Raw genomic sequence first — 11,017 nt, 5'->3', positions numbered from 1 at the left:
ACTGAGATGTCTGATGTTGTTCCTGGGATCTGTTTGAGCCACTGCTCCAGTTTGGGGGTGACTGGAGGTACTTTGGAAAAGATCCAAAAAGGATCACCTGAGAGCAAGACCACTATAACTGATGGGCTCACCGTTTCCCCTTCGTGACTTTACACCATTACCTTCTGCAGCAGAACACACACATAATGCCCCCGTCTCCGTATGACACAGTTGGAACAGTGTTCTTGAAGTTCCACTGTTTCCTCCAAATGTAATGATGAGCATATGGCCAAACACTTTGATTTTAGTGGAGTCTGATCACAGGGCATGCAACAGAGACCTTTCTGTTATCTCACTTTTTATGTTTTCTTTCAAGGCATCTGGAAATTGTATGTAAGAGTTTACCAGACTAGTGAAGGTCCACATTTCTCTTCTTGACCGATATCTTTTTATTTTCCCACAATGCCATTCAAGAAAGCATATTTTGCTTTAAAATGTATTCACGTTTGCCTTTAGTTATCTTCACTTTTGTAAATTAATCTATCAGAAGTCTTTATAAAAGCCATGATGTTTTTTTTTTTTACTTGTTGAGAGGCACAGTAATATACATCTATTTGAAGGAAGCAATGAAAATATCTCTGAAATTATTCTGACATTTTGAAAACAAAAACACTGTTGGTAATCCTAATTTACCACAAACAGGAATAATCAGAATGACTCTTCAAGTCCACTCACAGTAGACAATAATCTTGGACTGGTTGCATAGAAATGTTTGGGAAAATATATATATAAGAAAAAAAAAATCTCATTTCTACTGAACAGGATCTAGCCAAGATTGTCTTCTCCAGTCATTTTACCCAAACAAGGCAGCACGCATAATCTAGTTTGAGCACTCGGTCTTTTCTTCTGCATCCAGAGATGTTCAGCTGGATAAAACTTTGACTGGCAGTCTAAATAAATTCTATACACTTTAACAAATTATTTACTTGCTAGCTAGGGAAACTGCTGGAAATAAAGTTTATCAAAGTGTGCACGGTTCAGCTAAACCTATATTGCTCTGTGTTCTCACATATCTCCCAGGGACACACACGCGCACTCACCACTGAGGAATCCATACTTCTGATTGTTGTTCAGTAGCTTGTATTGACCATGGTTTCTCTGGTTTCCTCGGGGACAGCGGCTCATTCCTTTTCACGCTCACATTTGTACACATAAATACAGACTGAACAGACGTATGCATGGGTACAAAGGAGCAGCAGGTCCTGTGAGGCTGCTTAGCAATTCAGAGCAAATGATTGATTATCTCAGGAACTGCGTTTCAGGAAAGCACTTCAGCCCGCAGAGGAGAAAAAGACACAAACTGCAGTTTGTAGAGGAAAAGTGTAAAAGAGGAATGCGTTTTAAACAATTTATGTGCAGCATTGATGGCGCATGATTTCTCAGCCCGTTTTTCGCTCCCCGTTTTTAAGCTCATCCCAGATTTGTCCGCTCTTGTTCCTTTAGTTTACACATGCTTTTATTCCGCTCACATTCTTTTCATATTATCTGTTGATCTAACCATCATTTTTGTTCTCCTTCTCATCCCTTTTTTATTTTCTCTCGCGCGAATTGTGACAGGAACGGAATTCAGACGAACAAGCGAAGGAGGATCAAAGACAGAGAAAAGAGAGGAAAATTATATGAAATAAATTGGGAAACTTAAAGATAAGAGAAGAGCTTAAAAAAACACACATACTTAATGGTCAACACTGTGACAGATGGCAAATTAACATGCAAGCCTCGTTCTGCTGCACTGGAATCAATTGGAGGTGTAAATCATCTTGCATGAGCGCTTTCTAAAACACTGGATTAGGTCTGTTTGCTGGGGAAGTAAGCTGCTGCCTGCAGCTCAGCTAAACACAACAGAGTTAGACACATGACTTGAGGAGAGAACAGACCAAAAAGTAAGAGAAATTATTTGAGTGCCTGAGCATGTATGTGAGAGATTGAGTGATTAAGGGAAGTGGGAAAAGAGAAGAGTTGGAAGGACTCGCTGTGTAACTTGAAGGTGTGATTGATGGCTGACTGTTTGGCTCGCATCCCGAGGACCGAGTACGTCAAGTTAATTCACTGCGGCTCAGAACCCCGAGGGAGACGCAATGAGCGCGGGGGCCTCTGATAAAGCAGCACAGTCACACTGGTTTTTAACGTAGACATATCTCTGCTAAAGCGCTTATTAGTAGGTGTTGCGTCTTATTAGCGGGACTCGGTCTGAACTCGTACCAGTAAGCCCCAGTAATTCTGCTCAGACGTTTAAACCACAGGGAAGGCGTCGTGCTCATTAAAAATCACCCATTGTTGCATTACAGTGGCTTCCTTAGATTTCCTTGCAGTGAGGTCGTACGTTTTAACAAGGACACCAAATTGTGGTTTTGGTTGATGAGAACTTAAGTGAGCCAGAAACACAGTGAAGCAGCGACGCTTCCCCCAATACCTTGCAAAAGCATTCCCATGGTTTTGTTTTCTTTTTTTTTCTTTCAACTTCTGTGTATTTATTTACATAATTTTTATTTCAATTTATAACTGTGAGATGCCAGGAAAATATTACAAGATTTTCATGTTTAAAAAAAAAAAAAAAGATTTCTGAAAGAACATATGAAAAGTTAGAGTGCACCGTTATTCAGCCTCCTTTACTCTCAATCCATTGCAGACATCCGTCTTCAGAAGTCACCTAATTAATACACTGTATCCATTTGTGTGTTATCTAACCTCAGCATGGATGCCTCTGAAATCTGCTAGTGAACAAACATCATCGTATTCACAAGAGACGTCAATAGGCAATACGGTTTAGGAGAAGTTTAATGTAGGATTATAATATGAAGCAATGTCCTAAGCTTTGAAAGTTTTTAAAAACACTTTGCAAACCATCATTTGAAAATATAGAGCATGACTGCAAGCCAGTTGAACAGACAGGCCAGATGAGAAGGCATTGATCAAAGAAGCTGCCAAATAGATTCATAGTATCTCTGGATGAGATGCTATGTCAAAAACAGACATTAGTGACCTTTGACATCTACCTAAATCAGACGATTTCCCACCCGGTTTATTGTTAATATGGGAAAATTTGGACATGACTACATACATACAGTATATCAACATAACCCACAAAATATGCTTCTTTCCTCAATCTGTTTCCTTATCAGGATAAATGCTTATGGCCATGCTGTTGTTTCCTACCCCAGGTGCCAACGCTTCAGCCCCAGACCAGCTGAGTTTGGCTCTTGCGTGGAACAGAGTGGACATTGCACGAAGTCAGATCTTCATTTACGGACAGCAGTGGCCTGTAAGAAGCAGTAAATGCATGAAAATCTTCAGCTATGCTAAGTGCTTCCAGATAATTCCTATTGACGTTAAAGTTTTTAAATCACGTAGTGTTCGGTATTTAAATGAAAACTGTTCTCCGCTTTTATTTTTTAATATTCTTTACTTGAATCACAAAACAACAACAAAAAAAGATCACTATGACTCACTTAAAGAATAAAAAAACGAGTCACGTTATGCAGTTTTATCATGTCATACCAGATGATTTTTTTTTTTTTGTTCTCCTCTCTCTGTGTAGGTGGGTTCCCTGGAACAGGCGATGCTGGATGCCCTGGTTTTGGACAGAGTGGACTTTGTCAAGCTGCTGATTGAAAATGGTGTCAGCATGCACCGCTTCCTCACGCTTTCCAGACTGGAGGAGCTGTATAACACGGTATGATAATAGGAACAAATGAAATAATGCCACAATTTTTTTTTTTTTTTTTATTTTTTTTTTTTTTTTTTTACAAATTCTTGCCACGTCATCTTTTTCCTCTGTTTTCTAACAGCGACACGGACCATCAAACACCCTTTACCACCTTGTCAGAGATGTCAAAAAGGTACGCCTGTCACTGCCGTTTCAGTAGCTCTGTAGCTGCTCAGGCTCACTGGATGCTAATGTTGTTCACTGGACATGTTTGACTACAGAGGTTCTGCTGCTTTTTTGTGGTGTGTGTGTGTGTATATATATGTCGTATATGTCTATGTTTGTGTGTGGATACATTTGGTAGATCTAGCTGCTGTTGCCATCAAATAGAGGCCAGCTTTTCTCTTTCAGCTGGTTTTGTGCACTGCCTTGGCTGCGTAGAGCTTTGCACGTTTTCCAACCCTCATGACTCAGAATGTTTGCTGGTTTTCAAGGCACAAGCCACTGCGGTAAATAAACGGCACAAGCATCACATATTGCTAAAGCCACAGGAGCTAAGGTGGACGTAGAGGAAAGATACGCTTTACACACACTCTACATACAAAAGACACGTCTTTATTTTATCACTGATATTACATCAGACTCAATATTTTCTATCATAGGTCAGTCGGATTTGTGTTAAATATATGCTAAATGCTAGGATGGGACAGATTTTTTTTTTCCATTTATTTCTTCAAAGTTTGAAGATTACATACTTTAGGAGTGTGTCTTCAAACTATTTGGCATTTCATTCCAGATTAATGAAATGAACAAATGAATAATAAAATGAAAAATAATCATTAGTAAATAATCCAATCCAGTTATCCATACTCTATTAAATGAATAAATGTGCTCATGAGATAAAACGAAACAAATATATATATATATATATATATATATATATATTATTATAACATTTCAGTTGTATTTATTTATTTTATTTAAGTTTGGTGTATTATTTATACTTTATAATAATTTTATTTTTTAAATGAGATTATTAAAAAAAAAGCTACTTTACATGATTTCAGGCCGTAATAAAAGTAATAACTAGCTGCAAAAAATTTGAAAATGTAATTTAAAAAGGAAATGCTTGCAATTTTGTTCGTTAACATTTTCACAAGATTTCGGATTTTTCTGAATTTATTAAAATGATTTAAAATGTCTGATAACAAAACCATCCAAGACTATTTGGGAGAAATCTCTAACAATAAGCTTCCTGTCAAAGTAATCATTCTCTGAATATTTCTTCTTTTTTGATTTTCAAAAATAAGAAACAGTATTGACCGGGAAAACTCTGATCGGTGTATCTCTTCTTATTAATTTAATTAAATATATATATATATATATTTTTTTTTAGAGTATTTAATTTGTTTATTTATTTTTGAATGAAACAGCTCTCTATAATTTGGGAAGGTCCTGATGATTATTTTATAGTTCTGTAGACTTAAGACCAACTAATTGTAGGCACATCTGGACAGTCTGAACTGAACAGCATGTCTATGTTCAGCCATGATGCCGCTCAGAGAAGTCTGTCTCACACCAAAACAAGAACAACTGCAAAAAGAGGCTTTCAAATGCATTATAATACTTAAAAGATTTTACCAGCATGAGCTGAAAGGCCTCAGCAAGAAACAAGCCATTAATCCCAATGTAACATAGAAAAGCCAGATTTTGGTTTGTAAATGCACTCAGAGAGAAAGACTCACATTTTTGGAGAAATACCCTGTGGACTGATGGTACAAAAATTTTGGTGTTTAGTCATAATGGCCACCTTTGGGGGAAACGGGAAGCTTCGAAGTCTGAAAACACCATTCCAACTGTGATGTTTGATGTGGCAGCATCATGGTGTTTAACTGTTTTACTGCTGGAGGGTCTGGCAGCCTTTACATGATACATAAAGAAATATCATGTGGAAATATTGAAGCAACATCTCAAAATGGCTATTTTAAGATGTTGTAAAAAGCTTGTGGAAAGAAACCTAAAACATACGAGCCGAGAAAAGCATGAAAAAACAACTTCAGTAAGGAAATGAATGCAAACATCTACGTTTGAGTGGAGTGTAGCAAACATAAGTAATCTGAGTAATCCTTTCTGACCTGAAACAGGAAATTTGCAGTTTAATTTAATTTCAGACAGTGAGAAAAAAAAATGGTTATGATCCGAGTGCTGATCAAGAGTAACTCAGTAGATGCTGTTTATGTTTTATTGGAAGCAGTTGAATCAATGTAGGAAAATGGTTCAGTGTGTTTTCCTTTATTTATTTATTTTTTATTTTTTTTTGCAATGACACAAAAGAGAGAGGCTTTATTTCACATTTAGGAAAATCTCCCTGGATAAAATAGTCTGTTTTAACTTTGCTGTACATTCAGGAGACAGCAGCACCACCTTTATTATTTAGACATTTTCAGCAGTTAACATGTTTTGGGCTTATTTTGAACATGCTTTGAGATAAACAATGTCTGAAGCAGAGCTCTGAGCTGATGTTTCTGAGTAAAAAAAGAAAAAACGAGAGACCACATTACTAATACAATTATGTTTTATTCTCATCATGCAGCCCTCTAGTGCGGGGCATAGCTTTCCTGCAAATGTGTGTGCTCTTTCAACAGTGTAGCTGGGTGTTTGTGTGTCACTGTGCTTTAAGTATGTTCCTAATTAGATTTAACTACTACCCTCAGGTGAGGTCTCTGTGTCATTGCTGTTCTCTTTTATTCCTCATTGTTCTCAGAGGATTGCGTCGCTGTACTAACAGAAGATGTATATTTTTCAAAGTGCGAGTTTCACGTTAAAACTGTGAGGCAGCAGGCATGCAGGTTTCTGGAGTGGATGTGGGCTTATTTTCATGAAGGAAATCTCAGCAGCAGAAAGAGTAACAGAAAGTCACAGCCGATATGAGGCTCGATAACCACTGACAAAGAAAGGCAAGTTAAACCAACACAATCAGAGGACAGACAAATTGTTCAGGAGAACTAAAAAGCAAAAAGACTCAGCTGCCTCGTTTTAAAAAGTCTGAGTCAAGATTAAGGATAATTAAGGAGATTGGCTTCAGTCTGGCTGCCAAATAAAATTAGCTTCCAACATACACAAAAGTTTGGTCCCAAAACTGAGGCTCACATGCAGTACTGTGCAAAAATGTCTTTCACTCTTTCCTTGGTCCATCCCAATACCTTCAAACACTGGGGACATCTTTTTTTTCTTTGTAGTTGTTTACTATTGTATATGCTCCTAGCCTTTATTTAGCTTATATGCTATTTTCCTTCATGTGTCCCATCTGGATTTAGCGTATTCAATGAGAACATGTAAGGCATGGTTCGTCCAGATCAGCTTCAATCATGTTTCAGTCACATATAGAGAGAGACGTATCCATGGAAACGATGCCAATGCACTATCCTTTTTTTTTTTTTTATTCAACTGAATTTTGCTCACTGGGTACTCTATTTTAATTTTTAAAAATTCTTTATTAAAGAAGACATTCAAAGTATTTCTTTGAACTTCTGCTGCTTTTTCACTGAGTTGCTATCCATGACAACAACCCATATTATGCAATGGGAGAACTGGATGTAGAGAAGGTACATCCTGTGCTTGATAAAAAAAAAAGTGTTTAAAAATAAACACATTACTTTTATGTGTTTAAGATTCTTTAGGGGGAAGCAGAAAAAAAATCACACATTTATCATCTTTATGCTGATAAATATATACTGCCAAATATGATTTCAACTAAACACTCTGAATGAGTCATTTTGTTGATTCTTAAAAACACTAAAAGTTTCCTTGATAATCTGGTCAATTTAAACATGTTAAGTGTAAAATCCAGAAATGTGTTGGTTAGCTTTCTCTTTTGGTTAGGGGTTCAGGTAACTTTCTCATTAGTGATTATTACCTAACCACATAAGTTAATTATCTTCTGAATACATACAACCACAATAAATGTGCATTTTCTGCAGATAGATTAAACTTCTGAGACTTAAATTAAATGTAACAAATTAAAAACACATTAGTCACATGCAAGTAAAAAAGCGGTGGTCGCTAGCAGTCATGAAGGTTAAAACAATATGTCACAGTTTCTTCTCTTGGTCAAATAGATGCTCACTGAGTGATTCTGTTCCGAAGACGATTTGAGGGTAATCGACTCAAACAGCTGACAAAATGTTATTGTTTAGGCTCCTCATTTGCTGTTATTCCATGAAAGTCTGCAAAAGACAACACTTGAATTAGTGTTTTTACTCCACATACTTAAGGACATTAGAAATGAAAGAGTTGAAGTGAGAAGACTTGTTGGCTCTCTCAGCCCTGTTGCAGAACCAGAGGGGCAGCGGTGGCGTCTCAGTTGATTTTAAACATGTAAGACAAGCAGTGTGTCTCCAAGGAGCAGTGGGGGCCAGCGTAACAACCGCAGGGTCTAAGGTTGAGGTTGATGGCATGATGAGGAGCAAAGAGTATTGACATGATTCACATGAATGGACTCCTGTTTCAACATTAACTCTCCCCTCAAGCTTTAATAGCCGCATATAGCTCCATGCTCCTACTGCAACTCTCTTCCAGGCTAATGAGTCGCAGTGCCCTTTTTTTTTTTTCCTACAACACAATATTTAACCTCATACAAGATCTCATTACTCTTCTGAATAAAATTACGAGAACTAATTCGGGTCTATTTTTATTGGGATTGCCCTCAGATATTGCACTATAAGTCAAATAGCTCCAAACTTTTTCCACATCTTGTGTGCCGGGAGAGTCGCATTCTGAAAATCTTCAGGCTGAAATTGGCATTCACACCGAATCGGACCTTCAAAATGGTGGCCAAACGGAGGCAAAGTCTTGTTGAGACTCAGACGTTTCCTAAAGACTGGAAGAGAGATCCTGCCTGAGTTTCTGTGTCCCTCATTTCCGCTGCTGTTGCTTATCGTGCGGTTTACTCACTGACATTGTGTGTTCTTTCCAAGCGAGAATATCCAGGGTTCAGTTGGATCTACTTCAAGGTGAATCCGATGATCACGTTTTCCTTTGTAGCCACAAACAATTTGACATGGATTTTGTGTTTGTGAGTGTGTATGACAGTGGCTCATTTCTGCCCACTGGTTCCCCTGCCTTTGTTAATCATTTGGTGTTGGTTGTTAACACGCTCTGGTTTATAGGGAAACCTGCCGCCGGACTACCGCATCAGTCTCATCGACATCGGACTGGTCATTGAATACCTCATGGGTGGGGCGTATCGATGCAACTACACCAGGAAGAGATTCAGAACACTATACCATAACCTCTTTGGGCCCAAAAGGGTACGTAATTGATTCTTAGCTTCATTATCATCCAACTGGTTCATCGGCTGCAGCAGTAGTGTCATTAATGGAAGTGGACCATATCAGTTTGATTAGCCTCAAGATCAGATTCTACCTACAAGTGCAACATGCATGAAATTATATTTTATTAATTAACTTCAAAACACAGAGGGTGCTTGGAAGAGAATGTTTTAATTTGCTGATGCAAGTAGTTTATTAGCATGAGTGGGTACATTTTAAATATTTGAACATGAGAATGGATAGGAAAAACATGACTTATGGGTAGAGTCATGATAACAAAAAAAACAAAAAAAAAAACGATGCAGCAAAATAAATGAAAAAGTAACATTTAAACTCCACAAAATTGATTTTTTTTTTAGATTATTTGTCCCAGACTGAGGGATAACCTCCATTTAAAGAAAAATTAAAATACATTTAACCGCTGAATAAGAGATGCTATGAATTGGAAATTTTTATATTAAATTTGTATATTTTCTTTTAAATAGCAACATAACTTTATACACTAATAGGATAACTTACAATGCCACTTACTTAAAAGAAAGAGAAAAAATGATTAAAATGTTTTCTTTTAGTAAAACCAACAGTGCAGCGAGTTAATTTCTTAACTTTATTTTTTTTTATTTCGTAAATATATTAAAGCAAATGTTTGAAATTAACTGCATTCGTCAAGCAGTACTGAGCAATTGTTTGCGTTCGTTTCTTAGTCTTCCACTAATTTACAGGAGTACAGAGGAATATGGGCACCTGTACTTTAAATCTGTGCATGCTGGCTCATTGTAAACGTAGGCACACTAAACGATAAGATATTTGCTTGACAGGAGAATTTGAGATGCAAATCTCCCTTTGGTGAATTAGATGGGTGCAAAATGCCCTCTGTGATTTTGAGAGTGGAAAAATCACAGGGTGCTTTTGTAAAATCAGAGCCACAGTCCACCAAAGAAAAAGAAATGGTTATTATACACTTGAAGCCATAAATCAGCCATTCATAGTGATGTCTCTTTATCAAGTACTATCATAAATCAGAGAAAATAAGCACTTTATCGCGGCTCTCGCAGAAACATAATCTCTACAGCCAAGTGAAGGAAGGGATCATTAAAATCACACTCATGTTTAGGGCTTGCCTGTTTTACATCACACACACACACACACACTGCCCGTTACATGGTGTTCTGTTTCTCATTCTGCCTCAACAGTTTCATTATTGCCTCAGGTGTAGTTCAAACAGGACTATGCTCAGGTGTGTCTCAAACTGTTTATGTATTGTTTAACGGTGGACTCAAATGAGTATGCATCTTTGAGCATATTCAGTTCAGTTTATATTGAGTGCCTGAGAAAACTGAGCAAATGTGAGCAATTCTTTAAGACAGCAATTGCGAAATAAAAAAGATTAAGGTAACTGAAAGTGCACGTATCGTTTGGACCCAGATGCCAGGAGCTTCAGTCACAAAGCAAAATGTACAGCTGCTTTCATACGACAAAACCACATTTGCATTATGCACATATCGCAACATATGGGATGACCTCTTGGTTTATGCCTTATTGAAAAACAAGTCATTTTTGTATAAATGGGAAAACTGAGACGCAACTGGAGAAGCTGTCCATTGACAGATGCTTGACATTACAATAGGTTTGTTAGACACAAACTGCCTTTTACAGACATGATTGCACACTTGAAGGTTCAGCATTGCAAACAGCATATGCACTTCTCCACAGAGACAGGAGTGATTCACCATCAGACAGCTGAGTGAGCAGATGTACATTAAGGAAACTGTACAGGCCTGAACCCGTGACCTCCTCAGTGAGTGGGACACAGTTGTTCTGTCACTCCTTCTGCCCACATGGTCTCAGTCTGCCCTCCCTATTGCAGGGAAACATCAGTGTGAATAAATAAAGTACACAGTTGATATGAGCAAATTTCCTTGCTGTACAGTGAACACATCTCTTCCAGGGGGATAGAAACACTCCACTAAGTGAATTTCCTGAAGAGGTTCGACATAATGTG

General features: G+C 37.6%; 1 protein-coding gene across 9 annotated transcripts in view; it reads left to right on the top strand.

The window, feature by feature from the left end:
- The window catches only part of LOC106941846 (transient receptor potential cation channel subfamily M member 3), an 89,920-nt gene that overhangs the window by 40,361 nt on the left and 38,542 nt on the right, over positions 1-11,017 (top strand). For 5 of the 9 annotated variants that reach the window (XM_015025021.1, XM_015024992.1, XM_015025005.1 and 2 more), the window contains exons 9-13: positions 3,201-3,301; positions 3,578-3,712; positions 3,828-3,878; positions 8,662-8,697; positions 8,854-8,994. In XM_015025021.1, the coding sequence (XP_014880507.1) occupies positions 3,201-3,301; positions 3,578-3,712; positions 3,828-3,878; positions 8,662-8,697; positions 8,854-8,994 (464 nt within the window). The remainder of the gene's footprint in view (positions 1-3,200; positions 3,302-3,577; positions 3,713-3,827; positions 3,879-8,661; positions 8,698-8,853; positions 8,995-11,017) is intronic. The other 4 variants (XM_015025027.1, XM_015024998.1, XM_015025012.1 and 1 more) reach the window with 1 other exon arrangement.

This window comes from Poecilia latipinna, unplaced genomic scaffold (genome assembly GCF_001443285.1).
Source record: "Poecilia latipinna isolate Pla-1442-1.1 unplaced genomic scaffold, P_latipinna-1.0 Scaffold94, whole genome shotgun sequence".
Taxonomy (NCBI): Eukaryota; Metazoa; Chordata; class Actinopteri; order Cyprinodontiformes; family Poeciliidae; genus Poecilia; species Poecilia latipinna.
The sequence above is the reverse complement of the archived record's forward strand: the minus strand, read 5'-3'. Positions and strand labels throughout refer to the sequence as shown.